The sequence below is a fragment of the Thamnophis elegans genome, chromosome 15 (assembly GCF_009769535.1).
Source record: "Thamnophis elegans isolate rThaEle1 chromosome 15, rThaEle1.pri, whole genome shotgun sequence".
NCBI lineage: Eukaryota > Metazoa > Chordata > Lepidosauria > Squamata > Colubridae > Thamnophis > Thamnophis elegans.
The window spans coordinates 37953203-37979017 of NC_045555.1; the positions used below are offsets into that span (position 1 = coordinate 37953203).

Sequence of the window (25815 nt, forward strand, 5' to 3'; positions counted from 1 at the left end):
TCTCTCTCTCTCTCTCTCTCTCTCTCTCTCTCTCTCTCTCTCTCTCTCTCTCTCTCTCTCTCTCTCTCTCTCACACACACACACACACACACACACACACCATCCCTCTCTCCCCCTCTCTTTCCCTCCCTCCCCCTTCCCCTTCTCTCTCTCTCTCTCTCCCTCTCTCCCCCTCCCTCATCTATCTCTCTGTCAAGACACTGTTGACAAGAAATCCCTCAACTAGTTCTGGCTGCCAATCAAAGATCAAACAAGCTTGCGGAGGGAATTACAGCTGCAGAAAAAGCCACTTTAAAAGTCAACGGGCAGCCCACCAATCCGTGATATTTTCCCCTCTCCGCAGTAGCTCTTGCACTGAGATGACAAAGTGAGTTTGCTATCAGATGAATATATGAAGTTGATTATCCCCAAATTGCAAGGGGAAAAAAAAACAAAGCATAAGAAAAGTTTATCAAAAGTAATAGTAATTGAGAATGAAAACTTTAGATTTAACAGAAACAATTATCCTTTATCCTTTCCCTATACCATATCACAAGGGGATGCAGTGGCTCAGTGGCTTAAACGGTGAGCTTGTCAATCAGAGAGGTCGGCAGTTTGGCAGTTCAAATTCCTAGTTCCGTGTAGCAGAGTGAGCTCCCGTTTCTTGTCCCAGCTTCTGCCAACCTAGCAGTTCGAAAGCACGTAAAAATGCAAGTAGAAAAATAGGAACCACCTTTGGTGGGAAGGTAACAGCGTTCCTTGCTCCTTCGGCGTTTAGTCATGCTGGCCACATGACCACGGAGACATCTTCGGACAGCGCTGGCTCTTCGGCTTTGAAACAGAGATGAGCACCGCCCCCTAGAGTTGGGAACGACTAGCACATATGTGCGAGGGGAACCTTTACCTTTTTAATAACATATCATACAGTCTAGTACAGTGGCTAGAAAATAGACGACCAAGATTTCTAGTCTTCCCTTGAACATAGAATCTGACTTAGTAATTTTGGTCCAGTCACCAACTCATTTCACTGGGGAAAATATCGTGGATGAAATGTCATCCTATGGAAGTTCACCACTGGGTGGCTTTTTCACTTCATCCAAATGGATAAGATTGAGTCCAGAGACGGGCAGCAAAAATGGTCCTCTATCTGAGGGACAAAGCATATCAGAAGAGATGGGAGGAACTAAATATAGACAGCCTGGAAGACAGAAGGAAAAGGGGGTGGTATGATTGAGACCTTCAGGTTATAGGTTATAGGTTTATTGCATTTATATGCCGCCCTATTCCCAGAGGGACTCAGGGCGGCTAACAAACCCAGGGGGGAGTAATACAAACAAATAAATATAAAGATATTAAATTACATATATTAGAGGTGTCAATAAGGTTCTAGAAGGCAGTATCCCCAATATTAAGCAAAAAATCAAGAACGCAGGGGCATATTCTCAAACTGAACGGTTCAAAAAAGGTAAAGGAGTCTGCAGATTTTACTTGGCTAGTCATTGGCTGCCTATAGAGGGTGGTTTTACCTCCATTTCAAGGCCAGTGAGCCCGTGCTGCCTGAAGATATTTCTGTGGTCACGTGGCCAGCATGATGTCACAGAACACTGTTACCTTCCCACCGAAGTGATATCTCTTTATCTACTTGCTTTTGAATGATTTTGTTCTGACCTAGGCTTCACAGAATCAAAAAAGCAGACTCCTTGTCCTGACAAAAAACCCTTTTTATTAAGCTAATGTGAATTCCTCTCATTCACATCCAGCAAAGTCCGGCAAACAATCTTTCAAGGGTGAATTTACAACCACAGACCTTATCAGGCTTAGAGAGTTGCCAGGCCGATAACTTCCAAACGCAATGCTGTACAAGAAAATACTTGGCAAGAAATCTCTGAGAGTCACGGACAAATATTCACACTAATTAAGCGAACTAATTGTCTCCTGCAAACTCCATTCCCCTTTGGCTCTTCTTTATTCCCTATGGGAGGGGCCATTCACCCTCCACCTGTGCCTTCACTCCCAAGTTGGCCCTTGTTTGTTAACTGTTCCCTTCTCTTGGCAGCTCTGTGCGTGCGCACATTGGGAACAGGCTCCAGCTGTTCTTCTCCCCCACTAATATCTGACTCCAAAGGCAGCTGATAGCTGTTGGACAGCCCTGGCCCCATCTCTGCCTCTGATGCAGAGTACTCATCAGACTCTTCCCTAGACTCCAGGACTGGCCCATGTTCCTCCGCAACTTCCTCACCGTCTGCGTCTGCTACTAGTTTTACTGGCGGGCCACAACAGATTTAGAACCGCTAGGCTGGCAGGAGCTGGGGGGAAGTTGGGAGCTCACCCCATTGCATGGAGCATGGTTTCCAATCTGGGTTGCCGGCTTTGCATATGACAAGTCCAGCATCTTAACTGCTGAGCCACCGGCCACCAAATTGACAGGAAGGATGTTCAAAAGTAATGTTAGAATGTATGACTTCATAGAAAGTAGTGGAAGCTTGGAACCAACTCAGTGGAGGCAGTGGGTCAATCATGCGAGTTTAAACATGCATGTCCATTATCCGACAAAAATAAAAATAATGGAAAAATAATAAATCAATTAATTAAAAAGAAAACATCCCCCAGATAGATTCAAACTGCAGACTCAATGGATCACTACATCTTTTTCCACCATCAGTTTTCCATGTTCCTATGTTTTTAAATCAATATACTGTATTTGCTAGCTCAAACTCAAATTATATATATATATATATATATATATACACACACACACACACACACACATATACATACATACATACATACATACATACATACATACATACATGTTATATTTATGCTGATAAATAAATAAAGGGAGACTAGTATAGATCTATTTCAAGCTATTTAGCTCTCATCAGCTAGCCACACCCTTGTTGGGAATCGAACCTATGCTCTATTGCCTCTTAGGCAGATGTGTTAACCATTGAGCTACAGAGCTCGACTCCTTATCAGCTTCTTATATATATATGTTTTTTTATTTGTGCTGATAAATAATGATAAATTATAAATCTAATAGATAAATCTAATATATATATTTATTTATTTATCAGCATAAATATAACATATATATATATATATATATATATATATATATATATATATATATATATATATATATATACACATATATATATACACATATATATACACATATACCGTATTTATCGGCGTATAACACGCAGTTTTAAAACTAAAATTGCAAGCTTAAACCCTGCCTGCGTGTTATACGCCGATACTGCGTGTTATACGCCGGGTCCCAAACTGCCTGCTCCAGCTGATTCACCGGCGCCCATGATCACTGTTCCGCGCCTGCGCGGCCGCGCACATAAAAAGAAATCCCCGCGCAGAGGTTTCTAACTGCCGCGCAGAGATTTCTACCAAAGCAAACGTGGGGAAGTCCTTTGCAGGCGGCTAGAACTGGCCGCCCGCAAAGGACCTCCCCAGACTTGTTTTGATGAGCCGCCAGTCCTCTTGCTTCTTCTCCTTCACCAGCAAAGCTCCCGCTGGCTTCCCGGCCCATGGCTTTGGCGTCTCTCCCTCCACGCGGAGCACCTGAGCTGGCTCCCGCGTTATCCCTCCCCCTTCCTCCTCTGCCGTGCTTTTGAGGCAGAGGAGGAAGGGGGAGGGATAACGCGGGAGCCAGCTCAGGTGCTCCGCGTGGAGGGAGAGACGCCAAAGCCATGGGCCGGGAAGCCAGCGGGAGCTTTGCTGGTGAAGGAGAAGAAGCAAGAGGACTGGCGGCTTTGAAATGCAACCCCTGCCTTGGTCCCGCCGGCCGCGGATTTGATTCGGCGTAAGTGTGGGCCGAACACATGCTGAGCCGACTTTGCGCAGTGAGGCGGAGTAATTCAACCCCCCCCAAAGAACGTGTGTGTGTGTGAGAGAGAGAGAGAGAGAGAGAGAATTGGATCAAAATTGGTGCCCAAAGGAGTGGAGGGAGGGAGGGAAGGAAGGAAGGAAGCCCTCCCCCTGTGAAAAAAACTGAAGATGGAGCAGTGAATGAATAAACCATAAAAGCAACAAACAGTTAATGCGTAAGTAAGCTGAGGAGGAAGTTCTCAACTAAGGAAGAAATATTAGAAAGAAATATAAAAAGCTCAATATGCCAAAACACTTATTTTAGTCTTCATTTAATTACTTGTATTGTAAAAAAATTTTACTCAAATTTTTGTGTTAAAATGGGGGGTTTGTGTTAAAATGGGGGGTGCGTGTTATACGCCGGTGCGTGTTATACGCCGATAAATACGGTATATATATATATATATATATATATATATATATATATATATATATATATATATACACACATATATACATATATACATATATACATATATACACATATACACACACACACACACACACACACACGCACACATATATATATATATATACATATATGTATGTATGTATGTATGTATGTATGTATGTATGTATATGATTTTTACAACCCCTGGTAAGCCCCAATTATGGGAGGAAGCTAACTGCTTCCATCATCTGTCCTTCGGCTCGTCACAAGAGTCCATCACGACAGAAACCCAATATTTTTACTGTTGCCTTTGTTATATTTGTGGTTTTATCAGCACAAATAAAAAAACCACATTTTATATATATATATATATATATATATATATATATATATATATATATATATATATATATATATATATATATATATATATATATATATATATCTGTACATTTATTTCAATTCAGGTAATGTTCTTCTCCTTATCTTTTATTTTAGTTACAAACAACTCAGTCATAATAATGCTGTCCTACATGAGAGTTTTCATTTGCATAAAGGTGCATTCATTAACGGCATTCCATATGTAACTTGAGATACACTGTAATTTTTATCATGATACTCAGTCCATCATTCTTCTTTCTGGGTTTCTTCTTGATGATGAAGCCACAAGCTTTAATTTATTATTGATGCCATCAGGCATAAAATTTAAATATCAAATTTAAGGTTCCTCTCTGAAAATCTTGTGCATGACAACTAATATTTGTGAAAACATTAATTCATGCAAATGAGTGATGTTTCTGGAGATAACAAGCCCTCTAGTTTTATGCATTCCTAGATTTACATGAAACCGCTGGGCGAGATCATCCGAAGGCACGGGATAAAATATCACCAATATGCGGACGATACACAGTTGTATCTGTCCGCCCCGTGCCAACTCAATGAAGCGGTGGACGTGATGAACCGGGGACTGGAAGCTGTTAAAGACTGGATGAGAGCGAACAAGCTGATACTCAACCCAGACAAGACCGAGTGGCTGTTGTGTTTTCCTCCCAAAAATTTGACCACCATACCATCACTCAGGCTGGGGGGACAAAATTTAAACCCCTCAGAAAGGGCCCGCAACTTGGGAGTCCTCCTGGATTCACAGCTAACTTTTGACCACCATCTCTCAGCTGTGACCAGGGGGGCATTTGCCCAGGTTCGCCTGGTGCGCCAGTTGCGGCCCTACCTGAATCGGGAGGCCCTCACAACAGTCACTCGAGCCCTTGTGATCTCTAGGCTGGAATACTGTAATGTGCTCTACATGGGGCTGCCCTTGAAGAGCATCCGAAGACTTCAGCTAGTCCAGAATGCGGCCGCGCGAGTGATCGTGGGCGCACCACGGTTCGCCCACATAACACCGATCCTCCGTGAGCTGCACTGGCTACCTGTTGGTCCCCGGGTGCACTTCAAGGTCTTACTCACCACCTATAAAGCGCTCCATGGTAGTGGATCTGGCTATTTGAGAGACCGCCTTCTGCCAATTACCTCCCTGCGTCCCATCCGATCACATAGAGTTGGCCTCCTCCGTATTCCATCCGCCAGTCAGTGCCGACTGGCGACTACTCGGAGGAGAGCCTTCTCTGTTGCGGCTCCGACACTATGGAACAATCTCCCCGTGGAGATTCGTACCCTCACCACCGTCCAGGCCTTCCGTACAGCCCTCAAGAACTGGCTAACCCGTCAGGCCTGGGGATAATCTTATTTCGCCCCTCCCGAATGCTGAGTGAATGTTGAGTTTTATTGTCTAATTTACTTTGTGCACATTTCTTTTTTTGTATTGTCCTACACTCCCCTTCCTTTTTGATTGTAAGCCGCCCTGAGTCCCCTCAGGGAAAAGGGCGGCCTATAAATAAACTTTAAAAAAAAAAAAAAAAAAAAGATTTCCAGGATCAACATACAATGTGACTTTATCTAGCAAAGTGAAATAAAGACTCTGATAAAGAAATGTTGTCTGTAGCTTCTGACAGAATTCAAATACATTAAATACAAACTTTATTCCAATCTAATTTGTTTATAAAGAACTGATACCCTTCCTGGCTGGTTTAATTGGTTTCCAAGTACGCTTAAGTAGCGCTTAAAACTCTAAATAAAGTACACTAAGAAGAATTGATTTTCTGTTGTAAATCCTGTTTTAGGATCAATTCATTCCTCTTCGCCAAATCAGGTTGGACATATTTGTGAGTGTACCATATTAGTCTGGTTTATAAATGTTTCTAGTTTTTCTCTAAAAGGTGTTTAAAAAAAGGGATAGAGATTTACTGGGGTAAAAATAAATACCCAGATGGTCTGACGGGTAACTTTTATTAACATTTGGAAATGCTTCTTCCTCTGACAGATTCATGATAATATAATTTCTTTAATAGCAGTTCACCTGGGATATACTTCACTGTATTTTTCAAAAAAGCAGATTAGTTTTAGACAGTTATTCACGACAGCCTATTTTAATTAACCAAAACAGCATTAAATTGTAACTATCAAATATTCCTTGATATTGATTAATGGACAGGAATGTCCTTTTTAGTCCTACAGGAGAGAGATTATCACACTAAGTACATATTGTATTTGACATAAACTCAAGAGCACACATAACATATTTTTTTTTTAAAAAAGACAAACTCATCTGTTTTCAAGTAACACGTTTTTGTGTATAATTTTGGAAAGATAATAGATAGATATAGAAGAGAGATAGACAGAAAGACAGGCAGACAATGAGAGAGAGAGAGAGATTTAATCTTATGGGGCAAAGTTTGGGACATATGTAATAGAAGAAATCAGGTCAGAAAACTAAAAGCAAGAGTGTTGGTTTTTTTTTTACTGCAGAATAGAAATATTTTGTGCTGCAATATGGTATGTTTTATTTTTTAGCCCATTGCTCCAAAATCAACCAGGCATTCATCTGGCTATCTGGGATATTTCAGGAAATCTAAAAGCATCTGGATTCTCATGGGAAGTGAAAGGAACGAGACCTCTTGGGTGCACAGATTATACCATCTGTTTAAATAAGCTGTGTCCCTGGTAACTAAAGCTAGTGATATTAATATTAGAAATCTGTAAGCAAATGGAAAGTGAGTTAAGCAAGATCCCTGTGGATTATTTAGACACTAACCTCGAGCTTGAGAATGTCATGCTGAAGTTTCCGCTGGAACTCCAAGAAGTGGGAGATGGTGAGTTTCCCCTTCAAATCGGCTCCAAAAAAGTATGTCGTCAATGCTGAATTGAAGCCAGTCTTCAACGTATTCCCAGTAGTGGAACGGTCCCTGTGACGCATCCCCATGCTAGTCTGGGAACGAATGATGCTCTGAACCTACAGAGGGCAAAACAGCAATAGCAATAGCATTTAGAGTTATATATATATTGCCCCACCATAATGCTTTATAGCACTCTCTGGGAAGTTTACAAAATAAGCATTGTTTACATATTGCCCCCAATAATCTCTAGGTCCTCATTTTACTGACATTGGAAGGATAAAAGCCTGAGTCTGTATATGTATATGTATGTATGTGTGTGTGTGTGTGTGTGTGTGTGTGTGTCTATATCTATCTATCTATCTATCTATCTATCTATCTATCTATCTATCTATCTATCTATCTATCATCTATCTATCTATCTATCTATCTATCTATCTATCTATCTATCTATCTATCTACCTACCTACCTACCTACCTACCTACCTACCTACCTACCTACCTACCTACCTATTTTGTGTCACAGTTCACCCACAAAAGCACGCCCGACAAAAGCGTGCCCGACTAAATCACAGTGACAAAACCGCGAGTTCTAAAGCGCGCCGACGAATGAGCGCTGAAGCGCGCCGACAACAGCGCGCCGACAGAAGCGCGCTGTAGCCCTAACCCTAACCCTAACCCTAACCCTTACCTTAACTTAAATCGCGTTTCTGTCGGCGCGCTGTTGTTGGCGCGCTGTTGTTGGCGCGTTGATGACATCGCGGTTTTAGCGATGCAGTTTAGTTGGCGCGGTTTTGTCGTTCGCCCTTTTGTAGGGTCACGTTGTGTCACAACCCCTGGTATGCCCAAATATGGGAGGAAGCATACTGCTTCCTTTCTCTGTCTATCGGCTCATCCCAAGAGACCATCCAGACAAAAAGCCATTATTTTTACTGTTGCCTTTGTTACATTTGTGTTGCATTTGTGCTGATAAATAAATAAAGGGAGACTAGTATAGATCTATTTCAAGCTATTTAGCTCTCATCAGCTAGCCATACCCTTACTGGGATTTGAACATATCTATCTATCCATCCATTTATCCATCCATTTATCCATCCATTTATCCATCCATTTATCCATCCATCCATCCATCCTGGATTGGAAAACAATGAAATTTTAAAATCGGAGAAGAAACAATAATTTTGCTGATGATGTCTCTTTCACAGTTGAAAATCTGCAAACTCTAGTGGAAAATTCAAGGTGCATGGTGAAAAAAACCAGGAATAACTTTGACTATAAGGAAGATCAAATCCATGATCTTCTTTATATTCAATCTTCACCTCCAGGAGCAGAGGTGGGTTGCTGCCAGTTCAGCCCGGATTGAGCAAATCAGTAGCCGCAGTGGTGGGAGGTTCCGCCCACCCGCCCGGACGCTTCTGTCACATGTGCAGAAGTGTCTCGCGCGTGTGTGCCCAAACTAGTAGTAAAAAAATTAGCAACACACCTCTGGACAGGAGGTGTAGCAAACTGCCTTAGAATGGGCAAGGAAGGTGTTGAAGTGGTAGCTATCTTTTGTTTTTCAGAATTAGCTATCAACAAAAAAGGAAACAATTGTCCCAGACCAGCATTTGAGAGAGGAGCAATCAAAGCTTTGGGAAAGATATTCAGATGCTGGAATATGTTTCTATCTGCAGAGATGAGACTCATGCAATTGTTTTTCCTCTGACACGGTATGGAAATAAAAGCTGGACATATGTTGCACACAGAGAAACAAAGAACTGTTGCAGTATTTGACAATTTCTGAGGATATTGTTCTCAGGTTATTGATTTCAGTGAGACAGCAGAAGTGAAGAATGAGGTTATTTTCACACAAGAAAAATGGTCAGCGTAACCTGGCAACTCTAATTCTAACCCCGATAATAGTAGCAGGATTACTAAACCACTAAACAGAATTAAAAATACAGGAAAACAATCCCAGCTGCTTTTCAATTGTGCATATGGATTTAAATACAAATTCAAATTAAAAAAAAATGAGTAAGTAGATGACAATGTGTAAACAAAGAGGTCAAGAATTCCTGAACAATGTATATATTTCTGCTTAAATATTGGATCTGACTTATTTTAACCGCTTTATTTGTAAAATAATTTTGGATTGATTTATGATGTTGAGATTGAATTGTATGTTGTATTTTCTAAGATGGCTTCGAAAGACTGCTAACTTGAAGGAGAACTAAGAAATACACTTAATAACTCAATGAAACAAAAGAATATTCGGCATAAATCCATAGCAGGAACAAGATTTCAATTCTTGGCAATATTCCTGGACAGGTTATTAATCATCCAATAGAGAATTGAATTTACGATGTTTCTTTTTTATTATGTGATATATTCCAATACAATTTAGACTCCAGAGAAATGAAAGGTTACTGCCCTAACTTCTCCTCTGATACAGACATTGCAGTCTTTTCATTCCAGGAAAAAAAATTTCCGAATTGGTCAGGAGTCTGCCAGTTTTTAATGTTCCAGTGCAATAGAGTTAATTTTTAAGTACAGAATATCACTTCCTCCTACAATAATAGGAGTATGTTATTTTAACAGGTAATATATAACTCAACCACCTCAATGTAGCCAGAAGGTACAGGAAAAAGGGATCATAAAAAAGAATATGGCAAAGGTTCCCCTCACACATATGTGCTAGCCGTTCCCGACTCTAGGGGGTGGTGCTCATCTCCATTTCAAAGCTGAAGAGCCAGCGCTAGCCGAAGACATCTCTGTGGTCATGTGGCCGGCATGGCTAAATGATGGAGGCACATGGAACGCTGTTATCTTTCCCCCAAAGGTGGTTCCTATTTTTTCTACTTGCATTTTTACATGCTTTCGAACTGCTAGGTTGGCAGAAGCAAGTAACAGGAGCTCACTCCCTTATGCAGTGCTAGGGATTCTAACCTTCAGCTATAAAACCTTCAGATAACCTTCAGATATAAAAAATGGTAATTCCCATTTTACAATATTACATGCTTTTTAAAAGAGACTGCTGAGTTTCCTCTTGTCCCTGTTGGAAAAGGATTATTAAATTTTGCCCAAGCCCCACTGATGGTGGGTGGGGGGGGTAGCATCTTAGGGGGTTTCATAATTTTATCCCTTTCCCTCTCTCCTGGAGCTTTCATTTGTGGCAAGGGATTCTCAGTGTAGACAAGTGGGAAATAAAAACATGCAATGGTCTCCAACCACCAACAGTGAGAAAAGAAAGGGAGAAACATTTTTTATATGCGGGAAAAACATGACCAAATTTGGTATCAAACTCAAGGCCACTCAGTAGTTCAGTTGTTGGTAAAGGTAATGGTTCTAGAACTATATGTCATCCTCTGCTTGCTGCTGCTTCAGCTGCCATTGAAACAGGAGGGGGGAGCATGGTATTTGGGAGGGGAATCATGATGTGCTGGAGGAAGATTCTAGACGCTGTTTGACCATCTTACTGCGCATGTGGAAGAAGGGAGTTTCCTGCCAAGGTTAACTGTCCAGAATTCCATCTTGGTGATGCCTTTTGAAGTTATCTCCCACCTGACAGTTGGGTGCATTATAATTGGACTATGGACTGGGGTGCCAAGGGGAGGGGATTGAGTTATACACGATATTATTCGCTTTCGCGCCTAATTAACCAGATTCAGCTTAGCTTTGCAACTGTTCGTTTATAATTAGTAAAAGTACACTTGATTTCAATTCAAATGGAGTTGAGTGGTTTCTTTCCTGATTACTAAATGAAGTTGATGCTGACATTATAATAAAAATGTAGCTCCTAGCTGTGTTGTCTGAATCTCTTGGGTAGTTCAGCTTCCTGCTTGACTAACTTAAGGAATCTGACACCTCTAAAGTTAGAAGATATTCCAGCCTTAGAAGGGAATATTCAATCTGAATGAAAAGAATTATTTTGTTTGATGAAAAGAATGACAGGGGCGACATGATAGCAGTGTTCCAACAGGGGCTGCCATAAAGAAGAGGGAGTCAAGCTATTCTCCAAAGCACCTGAGGGCAGGACAAGAAGCAATGGGTGGAAACTAATCAAGGAGAGAACCAACCTAGAACTAAGGAGAAATATCCTGATAATCAGAACAATTAATCAGTGGAATGATTTGCCTCCAGAAGTTATGAGTGCTCCATCACAGGAGGTTTTTAAGAAGAGATTGGATGACCATTTGTCTGAAATGCTGAAGGGTCTCCTGCTTGTGCAGGGGATTGGACTAGAGAGAAGACCTTCAAGTTTCTTTTTCAATGTTATTTTATTCTATTTTATCTTGGAAGCATTTGGAAAGAGATTCTTTCTAATGTTGGCATTGGCAAAAGGCAAAATCAACCCCACACTCGATGCAGAAGGCCACAGTAGAAGACTATATTTCTGCTAAAGTCCTAGGGATACCTAACTTGGCGTAATGGCCAAAACCAAAACAAACCTAGATTTACAATCTGTGTGATATAGTTATTGAGATGTTGGGAGACCAAGTGCTAGTCCATTCTTAGTCTGGTAGCTCTCTCATTAGGCTTTGGGGAAATTCTGAGGCAAAAGAGCTTATATCTGAACCAGAGGTGGGTTCCTACCAGTTCGCACCTATTCGGTAGAACCGGTTGGTCAAATCTACTGAACCAGTTAGAAGAGGTTCCACCAGTGGACCCGGAAAGCAGGCCACACCTACAGAAGAGGTTCCAAAAATTTTTGAAACCCACCACTGGTGGGTGTGTAATGTCCCACAGTTATCTATGCATTAATAATGATCTAGTAATATTTTCTTATACATTTTAGGGACCTTTCCATACATAATTGGTGTTTTCTTTCATACTTTTGGATTTCTAATTTCTGTTTCCGTTAGTTGGCAATTGCTAAAACCAATCCCACGTGAAAAGTATTGATTTTAATTGTCAATTTATTTATTCCTGCACATTGTAATATTTATTCATTTACATATCTCTGTTTTTCCACTGTTGTGCAAACATAATTCCAGCAGCTGCTAACATGTGTAAAATTAAATATATATTATACTCCCTTTCAAATAGCCAACAAAATATTCCTGGTTTTAATTCCATATCTTGCTTTACGATTGCTTCTAACCACTAAGTTCTGAATAGCTACTTGGACCGACCTAAGTACTAATTCATAATTTCATATCCGGTCACATGGGTGGCAAACCACTCCCATCCGGTCACATGGGCAGCAAGCCACTCCCATCCGGTCACATGGGTGGCAAGCTACTCCCACAAAGGAGGCCACACCCACAGAGTAGGTTCCAACAATTTTTGAAACCCACCACTGATCTGAACTCATAGAAGAAAAGTAGGCTGGAAAAAATAATAAAACTGTGACTGAGTAAGGGGGGGAAATCATTGTCTTCCTTATTTATGGACTGCGAGCTGCAGCTTGGCAGAGATTACGACATATTGGAGGCTCTATTTTTCAGAGCTCATTAAATATCAGTGAAATAGCTCTGTCTGCAAAATCAAGGTCTTAGATGTGAACAAAAATACACAAATGTTATATACATTGCTGTCTGGATCCGTAAGAAAATTCATTCAAAAGTTATCAGAGATGAATTTCAGAACTTGAACACATTTAATGTGACATTAATCATTCTAACAGATTGATTCAAATGTAAAATGATACAATGCAGATTGAAATGCTTCAAAGCAGTTGTTTTTGGAAGCATTTTGAAGGTCAGGCTTTCTAATAAGACATCTTGATTATTTGTACCGACAATGCCAGAGAAATAAAGGGTCAGAAAGATGTTAATTGTGTTCTGGTTTTAATGATCTATGATAGTCAGGGCCCTCAGTGGCTTTAACAGTCTACAACAAACCACAAAAAGAGTTGTCGTTTTGATGTAACATACTAATGATCAAGCACTGGTTACTCATATAACATGCTGCTTTTCAACTATCTATGAAAATGTTTTTGTTTTGTTCTTATATATATATGATTCTTACAGACCAGTGGTGGGATTCTTTCTTTTTTTTACTACTGGTTTTGTGGGCATGACTTGGCGGGCATGATAAGGCTTGGTGGGCGTGGCATGGCTTGGTGGGTGTGGCAGGGGAAGGATACCGTAAAATCTCCATTCCTATCCCACTCCAGGGGAGGGTTACTGCAAAATCCTCATTTCCTCCCAATCAGCTGGGATTCAGGAGGCAGAAAATAGGTGAGGGAGGGGCCAGTCAGAGGTGGTACGGAACAAAAGGATGTTAGCTGTCTGTTTGGAACTGTGTGTATCTTTTAAAAAAGCCAAGGTGGCAATCTTAAAAAAACCAGGCAATCCAGTAACACTTTAGCAAGCTCCCTTATAACTATAAAAACTGGAAAAAGAGGAAATGAAAGGGTAGGGAAGAGAAAGAGGAAAAAATGGGGTTGCCAGCCAGTATTGCCAGTAGTAGCCCAACACACTTGAAAGGTGTCAAGTTGAGGAAGACTGCTTTACAGAGAGAGAGAATCAGCAGTGGGTTTCACATTTTCTTACCACCAGTTCACCCCGCGTGTGCCTTCCGCGCGTGAGCCCAGCCTCAAAAACATGCCTGAATAGGACGGCATACAGCTGAGGCGGGTGGGCAGGCCCTCCCGTGATTTCCGCTACCAGTTTGGGCGAATTGGTCCGAACCGGCTGAATACCACCTCAGGACAGAATCATATAATCCATGCTATCATGGATTATGAACAGACAGTCCTCTTAAGAGCAGAGAACTGCACAAATTCGCTTTCTTAAAAATTGTGTCGGAAAGGAAAAAAGAAATGAAACTTGCCTGTTCAAACTCTTCCATATCCACTTCTCCATCGCCATTTAGATCAAACATCTTGAAAGCAATTTCAAAGTTTCTCTGAGGAGCTAGGGGAAAAAAACCCAGTATATTATAGACTTTACATTATGGAGTAATCAGAAAGTAGCAATAATTATAATGAGTATAATGATTTAAGAGTGATATTACGGCTTAAAACTTCTATTTTAAAAAATATTGTTCTTGTTTTTGCAATATATTTCTTATGTCTCTCAAGTGGGTTTTCTTTTTCTTGTTTTTGTTTCTGCAGTTTTGTTAATATGTATTATCTTAATAGTTCCTCTTTAGCAATTTTCTTGCAAAAATATATCTCAGTAATATCTTGAAATTATGAGCTCTGTAGGGCTATTTTTCTCCAGTAAATCCATATTATGTTTCATAACTTTATTTACGGGTCTACTACACCCAAAACATCTGTAATGTCTGTCTTCTCTAAGGAAATAGGATAGAGAAAGCCTAATTAGATATGGAGGATCCAATGCTAAACTAAAAGTTTCAAATCTAAGCATAAATTTAAATGCAAGTTGTTTATCATGGCAGCCCTCTGATAAATGTATGCGGAGACGAATTTGGTGGAATAAGTGAGACAATGAAAGGTTTTAATTAACTCATTTGCAACAAGAAGATTCTGCGTGAAAAATCAGACAAATGACAATTTCATTTTAAGTGCTATTTACTTGATATCAACTCCTGCTGTTTTCATTTGGAGTTACTTCTTATTAAACATTGTGGCCTTAGTAGCAATAGCAATAGCACTTAGAATTATATACCGCTTCACAGTGCTTTATAGCCCTCTCTAAATGGTTTACAGAGTCAGCCTCTTGCCCCCAACAATCTGGGTCTATATTTTATCGACCTCAGAAGGATGGAAGGCTGAGTCAACCTCGAGCCAGTGAAAATCAAACTGCTAGTAGCCAACAGGCGGCAGAAGTAGCCTGCAATACTGCATTCTAACCACTGCACCACCACGGCTCATAACTAAACTGTAACGAAAGTTATAGGAAGATGAAGGACAGGTTATACCTCCCGCTTCTAAAAATATATTGGTGAGCCCACACTTAGCTCAGTGATGGCGAACTGATGACATACACGTCAAAGGTGATAACACTAGAATATTTTGGGTGACATGTCAACATTCATCAATATCTGAAAACCACAGTGGTACCTTGGTATTCATTGGAAATTCATTTCAGAAGACACAACAACAGTATTAAGAAAACCACATGACTTATTACATGGCCTGCTATTTTGGGCCAGAGAAAATAGAGAATCACAAAGCAGCCGATGTCAGCAAGTTCTTCCTTGGGCATCGACTATCAGGAGAATGACGAGCGCTGGGACAAAAATTCTACTTAAAAATCTGTCGGGAACTGAATTCGCCGAGTTTTGGAGCAGTTGAGGGCTGAGGTATCAAAACTGACTCAGCTTTCCATCCTTCCGAGATGGGTAAAATGAGGACCCAAATTGTTGGGGTCAATAGGCTGACTCTGTAAACAGCTTAGAGAGGGCTGTAAAGCACTGTGAAGCAATATATAAGTCTAAGTGCTATTGCTATTCTCAAAAGCACGCCCCATTCTTATGTGATCTGCAGAGGGTATGTGAGAATGGGGGGGGGTGTCGCACAACCTCTGGACTTTCTGGAAATTGCACAATGGACCCTGCAGTCTCTAAAAATAAGTGTGTTTCCATTTTGTAATGATTTGGTATTTCTCTATATAATACCTATCATCACACAATTAGACTGTATTTTTTAAAGAAAACAAACAAATACATAAAGAATTCTCTTTTGTCATTGTGTGTGTCTGTGTCATATGCCGGCAGAGTCAAGTTAGGCATTTTCCGAATATGCGGAAAATGAGGTTCAGCATCATTGCCCTAGCCTATTCATGCTGATATCTTTGGTCTAGGGAAGTTAATAAATCCTTTCCCCTCTTCTCCATTGTTTTAAGCACTCAGGAAAATATTAACTAAAATCTAGTAGCTGCAATAATTACTGTCCCAAAGAAATATCTCTGTAATATCCATATTATGGCACATTTTGCCAGGGAATGACTCAGAAGAAAGCTTTGTGTCTAGTAATACTCTGTTTGCTACTTAATTTTGAATAGAGGCTGTTATCTGTATTTCCATATCAAGTCTTCTCATTACTATTATCCCTCTGCATCTTTGGTTTGGGTCAAATACACTCAGCCATTAGTTCAATTGTTTATTTACATCACTTGCTTATTTACATCAATTACATGATATGAGAATTTCATCTGAGTGTAATGTGATTTTTGTCTAGTCATTCTGTGGAGGAGGTGAGGCTGGTTTGCCTTCACGCGCTCAACACTCCACCCCAATAGTTTCCAGGAGAGGATTCACAAGACGTCCCACCCTGCCCTCAAGCTAATTAGACACTATTCACCTTCAGGAATAGCAAAAAATGACAAAGTTCACCTTACTGTAAGAGCAATTACAGGTAGTCCTCGACATACAACCACAATTGAGCCTAAAAATTCTGTCTCTAACCAAGACATTTGTTAAGTGAATTTAACCCCATTGTATGATCTTTCTTGACACAACTGTTAAGTGATTCATTGCATGTTAGTAATATAGTTGTTAAGTCAACCTGGCTTCTCCATTGACTTTGCTTGTCAGAGGTTCTCATAAGGTCATCATGAACCAGGTAAATGGTAATTATGAACCAGTTGCCAAGCACTTGAATTTGATCACATGACCATGCGGATGCTGCAACAGTTGTAAGTGTGAAAAATGGTCATGTCATTTTTTTCCAGTGCTGCTTTAGCTTTGAATGGTCGCTAAATGAACTGTTATAAGTTGAGGACTACCTATACCCGTGATGGCGAACCTATGGCACAGGTGCCAGAGGTGGCATGCAGCACCCTCTCTGTGGGCACGTGGGCAGTCGCCCCAGTTAAGCTATGCTGTGCATGCGGGCACACCTCCCGCCGGCCAGCTGGTCTTTGAGTCTCTGCAACATATGCATGGGGGGGGGGCTGCCGGCAGCCGTGCATGCATGCCCAGGGAGCGTGGTATGTGGGGGGGCATGCATGCATGGGGGGCATGCATGGGTCCCACATGCCTATGTATGAGGGGCAGGGTGCATGCATTTGAACGACATGTGCATTGCATTTTGGGGGTTCAAATGAGCACACATTTGCACACACGTACATTTGCACATATGCACATGTGCACACACTTTGGTCACCCAGTCCGGAAAAGGCTAGTCATTACTGACCTATACCCTAAAACAGCCTCTCCATCTTTTGAGTGACTATACTTTGAATCCCTTAGGTCTCATTAATATTTTCCATAAAACATGAAAAAATAAAAATAATAGGTTCAATACACTTCCCGTATCAATCACCAGAGGACTATATGGAGTATATTTGCTTTTAATCTTCGACACTCAATCCCTTCATATTCTCTACACATGGCAACTGCCTAGAGGCAGAGGCACAGCCTCTGAGCCTCGTAACATTTTCTGGTGCTCATCAAAAAGACGTCTAAATGGAATTTTAGCAAACTTATACTATTCTGCAATGAGAAGTAAACTGAGAATGCTATTTATAGTAGACGTCCTTGCAAATGTCTTAATATTCTCATCTTGTGCTGCAGAATGGGAATATTAGGCCTCAGAAACCTTAAAAGAATTTCAATGAACTGAGATGTTTTCTTTAGATGCTCATTATACTATTAATCATACTTTCTCTCTTGTTCTCCCCTCCCCAATTAATACATTACATGCGAAATCAGACACTATAATCATTCTGCATTAATATAGGATGGTTTTTTCCTTCTAATTCTTTCCTCTTATTTGGAGGGAACAGGAAATATATCTCCCTGTGGGAATATGCATCTTCATACGCTGTTGGAATTCAAAGATGTGAACGCAGCACAATATTCATTCATATGCAGTAGAAGCCAACGTGGTATAAGAAATATATGGCTTTCTCCAAAATGTTTAATGCCGGTTCCATTCCTAGTATCTTATTACCAAACAATTGTCATAGCTGCCCCAGAGCAACTAAAGAAATACAGCTTGCGATAGCACAGAGAACTCTCAAAGGATTTTCCCTGCCAACAGACACTATATATTTGCGTTACAGAACTGCTGTTCTCGGGGCTTCTAAGGAAATTAAACTAAGACATTTGAGTTTTAGGTAGGTTCAGATATATTACTATTTGTTTAAAGTCCAAAGGCTCTTGCATGCTTTTCAAGGTTTGCATGTAGTATTATCAACCAGATTGTGATTTTAACTTTCCTCCTTTTATAACAGTAAACTTAGGAACCTAGTATATGTCTCCATTATGAGACCTCTGATGGATTGACCTAGATCTCCCATCCACTGTTTCCTTCCTCGTGATACTACCATTTTGGAAGTATGTCTATGGATATTCTCAATCATCCAGATCATGGTTGTCCCAAAGGTGTTTTTTTCAAAAGGCAACTGGACTTTATTTTATTCATTTTTTTAGAATAGAATAGAATAGAATAGAATAACAAAGTTGGAAGGGACCTTGGAGGTCTTCTAGTCCAACCCACTGCTTAGGCAGGAAACCTTCCACTTCAGACAAATGGCTATCCAACATCTTCTTAAAAACTTCCAGTGTTGTGAATTCACAACTTCTGGAGGCAAGTTGTTCCACTGATTAATTATTCTAACTGTCAGGAAATTTCTCTTCAGTTCTAGCTTGATTCTCTCCTTGATTAGTTTCCACCCATTGCTTCTTGTTCTGCCCTCAGGTGCCTTGGAGAATAGCTTGACTCCCTCTTCTTTGTGGCAACCCCTGAGGTATTCGAACACTGCTATCATGTCTCCCCTAGTCCTTCTTTTCATTAAACTAGACATAGCCAGTTCCTGCAACCGTTCTTCATATGTTTTAGCCTCCAGTCCCCTAATCATCTTTGTTGCTCTTCTCCGCACTCTTTCTAGAGGCTCCACATCTTTTTTACATTGTGGCGACCAAAACTGGATGCAGTATTCAAAGTGTGGACTTACCAAGGCACTATAAAGGAATTTTCTTTGAAAACGTTTCACTTCTCGTCCAAGAAGTTTCTTCAGTTCAGAACTGAAGAAGCTTCTTGGATGAGAAGTGAAATGTTTTCAAAGGGAAAAAAAACCCCAAGAAAGTCCAGTTGCCTTTTGGGAAAAGCATCTTTGAGACACCATTCTGGAAGGACCATTTCACAATCTCTCTCTTTTTTTTAAAGAATATTTTTTATTTCCATTTTCATAACACACACTCACATGTATACTATACATAGCCCGTATCATATAGTATTAAATAATAATTACATCAGTTCCTCTTGTCAACAATGCCCAGAAAAATAGAAATCCATTATAGCTCTTCTGCTCTCCATATATCTCTTTCTTCTACCACCCTCCAACTTTCTATCTTTCCTCCATCATCCTTTCCTACTCTACTTCCCCTCCCTTTCTACTGCTCCTCTCTCTACAATCCACTCCTCCTTATCCTTCTCATCTTCCCCCCTTACCCTCTCTCCTATCCTTCTCTTCCCATCTTTCTTCTCCCTTCTGTTTCCCACTCCTCCTCTCATTGGTGTATTTCCGCTACATGTCAATATGCTTAACATATCCTAGTTTTAAAGAAAAAATAGTAATAATAATAATGAAAATATAAGAAAAAAACAGTATACATGTGGGGTCAAATTACATTAAAATCTAACACGTCTCGTCAAACCTGATATATCCCTCCCCCCCACCCTCCCCCCACCCCACCCACCATCCCCCCCCCGACTTCCCAGAACCCGTACACGGTATAGATTTTTAACAAACACAGTCTAAAATATATTGGAGAAAAGAATAAAAAATTGATGACATCTTTACATTGAACTTAGCTCCTCCTTGCTAAACTAACTTTAAACAATTTAAATCATTCCTGATCTTAAGCATAAGCTATCTGGAATTTCTTAGTCCCGTATTTATTTTGTATATAATCAATCCATTTTTTCCAGTCTCGTTTATATCTCTCATTTGAGTGGTCTTTAAGATATGCAGATATTTTACCCATCTCGGCTAAATTTGTGACTTTCAATGTCCATTCTTGAATTGTAGACCATTTCACAATCTTGAGGGCAATTGCCAAACTGCTAGGCCTGGCATTGTGCATTGCATTTTGGAGACGTGCAACATGTGATTTTATCGAATACAAAGTAGCTGGGTGGTTCTATGAAGTACTGGCGTGTAGCTGACACACCCTCCAATTGGGTAAATTTAGCACCATTAGGGACATGTGGCAGCTAGTGTCTCAAAGGCGCTTTTTTCAAGAGGCAACTGGCCTTTTTTTTTTCTTCCTTGAAAACGTTTCACTTCTCATCCAAGAAGCTTCTTCAGTTCTGAACTGAAACGTCTTCAAGGAAAAATGAAGAAAGTCCAGTTGCCTTTTGAAAAAGCACCTTTGGGACAACCGTGACCTGGATGACTGAGGATCTCCAGAGACATGGTTGCTGGCGGCAATGTTTGCAATGCGTGCACAGCTGAAGAAGACCGTGGCACGACAAAACCGCGCTCGACTAAGCCGCGCCCGATTAAACCGCGTCGCTGACGTCATCAACAGGGCGACAACAGCGAGCGCGGAGAAAGAAGGGCGCTTTAAATAGCGCTTTGAAAGCAAGTCGATTCAACTTAAGGTAAGGGTTAGGTTTAGGGTTAGGTTTAGGGTTAGGTTTAGGGTTAGGTTAAGGGTTAGGGTTAGGTTTAGGGTTAGGTTAAGGGTTAGGGTTAGGTTTAGGGTTAGGTTAAGGGTTAGGATTAGGTTTAGGGTTAGGTTAAGGGTTAGGTTTAGGGTTAGGTTTAGGATTAGGTTTAGGGGGCTTAGGTTTAGGGGTTAATTTTAGGTTTAGCGTTTACAGCGTGCTTCTGTCTCCGCGCTGTTGTCGCCCTGTTGATGACATCAGCTACGCGGTTTCGTCGAGCGCGGTTTAGTCGAACGCGGTTTTGTGGTGGAACCGAAGAAGACATTTAAGATGTATAAACATAGAGATGGTACTGTTCTGACCCAGGCTTAACAGAATCACGAAACAGACTCCTTGTCCCGAAAAGAACCCCTTTTTATTTGGTTAATGTGAATTTCTGGCATTCACATCCAGAAAAAGTCCTGGCAATAAGCCTTTCAAGGTTTAATTGCAAAAATAGACCTTATCAGTCCTTGGATAGTTGCCAAGCCAAGAGTGTACTTTATTTATTAATTAATTTATTTATTTATTAGACTTATATACCGCTTCATAGGGCTTCCAGCCCTCTCTAAGCGGTTTACAAATTTTTTTTAGCAAATTGAGTCAGCAACTTGCCCCCACAGTCCGGGTCCTCATTTCACCCACCTTGGAAGGATGGAAGGCTGAGTTGACCTTGAGCCAGTGAGATTTGAACCACTGAGCTGCAGATCAGTCAGCTAAAGTGGCCTGCAGTACTGCACCCTAACCACTGCGCCACCTCGGCTCTTAAGCTTCTATTAGCAACGCTGTAAAATAAAATACCTGGCAAGGAGTCTCTGTGAGGCACGAACTCAGATAAGCAGCTCTTCACAATGATAAGCGAACTAATTGTCTCCTACAAATTCCCCCTTTTGCTCCCCTTTATTCCCTATGGGAGGGACCATTCACCCTCTATCTGTACCTGAGTTGGGAGCACTTAGCTGAAGGTAGGTGAATTTAAAATAGCTAGAGATATGTACTTGAAAATACATACTGTTTCTCTAAAAAACATTTCTAGGAGTCATGTTGATTATTTCTTATCCTGACTCCAAAACCATGAGAGATTAAATACCTTGCTATAACAACAATATTGCTGTATTCCTTTACAGCGGAGCTAAGCTAATGCTCAAAGGACTGTGTTCAATTTTCAGTGAGAATTCATGGCAATGGAAATTTATTCCTATCTCCGTAACAAGAAGATTAGATGAATAAATATGAAAAGTGCTTTTGCCAGGAATCTCTAGGAGGCCACATATAAAAAAAATATGTAAGCTGAAGGTTGAGTGAATTCTTGACTACTTATATTATTGGGCAGGTGACATGTATTTCCTAGTACAATAGCTAAGTGCATCTTTATCTAATTCACAGAGCATATCCCAGGCATGTAACTTGAAGAAAATATATACTGAGATCACATAAATCTGTAAGGAGAAGAGCGGGGGGGAGGGGGGGAGGTAAACACACCATCAGTTAGAATCCTTGCGTTCCCACAAATGCTCCAAGTCCAACCCCTTCTGATCCTTACCTGGCAGCAATTTAGCGATGAAATTAGTTGGCCAGGTCCTTGTGTATAGGCTTGAATAAATCTTCTGTAATGCAACCTTACAAAGGTCCTGTTTTTTTGTGTGCGTGTGTCTGACATTATCTTTTCTAATGTACTGTAGCATTTACAGATTTAATCTACCAAGCTTAACCCTGCCTCAAAGACACAAATGAAACAGAACTAGTACTTATCTGGTTGGGTGTGGACCAGAAGGGAGGTCTTGAAGGTTTCAAGGAAAACCCAGTAAGAAATCAGAATCCTTTACTACGCCTGGTGTTTTAAGTGGGGAAGGAAACATATTTCTCTTGATTTGAAGTTGATGAGATGAAATGCAATGATTTCTAAAGTAATCTGCAAATTCTGTTGAGAATGTGAGTGATACATCTTAAGGGGAATGGATTCATGGGAGGTCTACCATGTCCTCAGTCTGCATCAAGAAGGCAACTTCCCAAGGGAATCCTAGTTTCATAGCATGAAAGATGTCCAGAGAAAAAGATATACATGGAAGAAAAGGGAAATACCAGGCAACAATAGAGAGAAGATATTTTCAGTGGAAGGTTACAATTATTAATCCCAACAAGAAAAAAATCATTCAATGCTCTACTACCGTGCTTCCCTGAAAATAAGACAGGGTCTTATTTTCTTTTGACCCCCGAAATAAGCGCTTGGCCTTATTTTCGGGGAGGTCTTATTATTTTTGAGGTTCAGGAGGCGGTGAGCGTAGTCACCTCATGGCTGCTGCTGTGTTACAATATTTTGGGGGGAAGGCTTATTTTAGCGCATGCACTCAAAAGCCCGATGGGCTTATTACCCAAAGAGGTCTTATTTTTGAAGAAACAGGGTAATTTAAAAACAATTGAATTCACTAAACTTCTTGCAGGCACCTTGATTCCATATTACAATTTCAACTACATTGGTAAACAAGAATATCTAGGGGATTTCTTGATGCAACGAAGCATAAGTGCCATGCCCCAGTTGTTGATATTATTGTCAACCATTTCCAATTGTGCCGGATCCTGGCTTCATTCTGCTACACTTGAAAGATTTGGTGCTATAGAAACTTCTATTTGCGAGTGTTGATAATTGACGCAGAAGCAGCAGAAACCTTCCTGCTGTCTCTACTCAAGAGCTTTAAGCAGCCATTCTTTTTCTAACTGTGGTAGCAGGGCAGCAGGACTTACTGAAGGAGACACAGTAGGAAGAGACACCATATCCTACATCCACCATATCCGTATGACAACACAGCAATCACATAAGAAACTTGAGGTTCCGATTGAAGAGATTATTTGGAGCTCAGAGTTGAATTATAGCAATAGCAATAGCAGTTAGACTTATATACCGCTTCATAGGGCTTTCAGCCCTCTCTAAACGGTTTACAGAGTCAGCATATCGCCCCCAACAGTCTGGGTGCTCATTTCACCCACCTCGGAAGGATGGAAGGCTGAGTCAACCCTGAGCCGGTGAGATTTGAACCGCTGAACTGCACATAGCAGTCAGCTGAAGTGGCCTGCAGTACTGCACTCTACCCACTGCGCCACCTCGGCTCAGTACATCAACATAGTAGATTCCAATGCAACAGATATAAGCATTTTTTAATATTTTTCATTCAAAGTCCACATGTTTAACTCTATGATATTGATACTCTGATCTTGGAACATATTGCTTTGAATTTGTATTTTGCATCTTGACAGAATTTTACATTATGAGATCCTTGCTGTTCTCCTTGAGCTTGGTTGTTTTCTTGCAGACATTTCATTACCCAAGTTAGATAACATCATCAGTGCTGTTCAGCACTAAAGAGTTCAGACTTATTGTGGCCCTCCAACAGCCAGCACAGTTGGCAGCAGATTTGGACAGTGAGAAGGTTGGGGAGGAACATGGGCCAGTCTTGGAGTCTGGAGAAGGCTCTGTCAAGGGCTCTGCGTTGGAGGCAGCAATGGGGCCAGGGCTGTTTGACAGTTATCAGCTGTCTTCGGAGTCAGACTTCAGTGAGGCAGACAGACAGCTGGAGCCTGTTCCCATTGTGCGCATGCGCAGAGTTGCCAGACGAAGGGAACAGCTAAGAAACAACGGTTGACTTGGGAGTAAGGCCACAGGTGGACAGTGAATGGCCCCTCCCGTCGGGAATAAAAGAGGAGCGAAAGGGGAGTGGAGTTAGCAGGAGACAATTAGTTCATTCCTGCATTCTTGCCAAGTATTGCGGCGTCTGAAAGGTATCGGTCTGGTCACACTGCAAGCCTGATAAAAGGTCAGTAATTGTGAAATATCTTAAAAGACTGTGGGAGAGGAAAGACTTTGCTGGAGAGGAATTCACTGTAAATTAAATAAAAGGGGTTTATCGGGATGAGGACTCGGCTTCGTGCTGCTGGGGAAGCCTGGTTCAGAAAAAGACTGAGCAGCACTAATAATGTTGCCTTGCTCGGTAATGAAATGTCTGCAAGAAAACAATCAAATTCAGAGAGCCCTACAGCTTTGAAATTGTTATGTATGTCTAACAAAGTGCTGGGTAGAAGGGAGAAAAGAGGTTGTTCCTCCACCCCCAAGTATAACACTGAATAGATGGGACCTGGCACTTAGTCACTGGCCAACAGCTGAACGCAAATTGACTAAGACACCTTTGCTCGCTTGTTTGTCAGGGAGGACAGATTCTGATTGAAGTCCAGTTTTCAGGAAACACTACAGGCTTATACAGAGGTACCCCCTAGCATTTTGATAACTTAAATAATGAGAAAAGCTTGTTCCAGCCCAGTTCCATTTCAAAAGTGAAACAAAGACTTGAATGATGGAAAACTGGCCATCTGGAACTGCCCTGAATTGCATAGGATGCTATTCTCCCAAAGTGTAGAAGAGAATTATGCCTCTAATACACTTGGTATATTTTGCTTAAATTCAGCAGACTTTAGAGTTCAGTTCAGTTGTTCAGTTGAGTTTATTTATAGGCCGCCCTTTTCCCTGAGGGGACTCAGGGCGGCTAACAACTTGTATGGGAGGGGAGGACATACAATAACATAAAAACACAATATATAATTAAAACCAAGCAACATTCATACAACATTCGGGTGGGGGCGGACTATGGTCTTACCCCCAGGCCTGACGGGATAGCCAGATCTTGAGGGCTGTGCGGAAGGTCTGAAGGGTGGTGAGGGTACGAATCTCCACGGGGAGATCGTTCCAGAGGGTCGGAGCTGCTACTGAAAAGGCTCTCCTCCGCGTAGTTGCCAGCCGGCACTGGCTGGCAGATGGCACTCGGAGGAGGCCCAATCTGTGAGATCTTATGGGT

General features: G+C 41.1%; 1 protein-coding gene across 1 annotated transcript in view; it reads right to left on the reverse strand.

The window, feature by feature from the left end:
- The window catches only part of MICU1 (mitochondrial calcium uptake 1), a 199730-nt gene that overhangs the window by 65182 nt on the left and 108733 nt on the right, over positions 1–25815 (reverse strand). The window contains exons 7-8 of the mRNA XM_032232122.1: positions 14239–14321; positions 7404–7601 (exon numbers count right to left, since the gene is read on the reverse strand). Of these exons, the coding sequence (XP_032088013.1) occupies positions 7404–7601; positions 14239–14321 (281 nt within the window). The remainder of the gene's footprint in view (positions 1–7403; positions 7602–14238; positions 14322–25815) is intronic.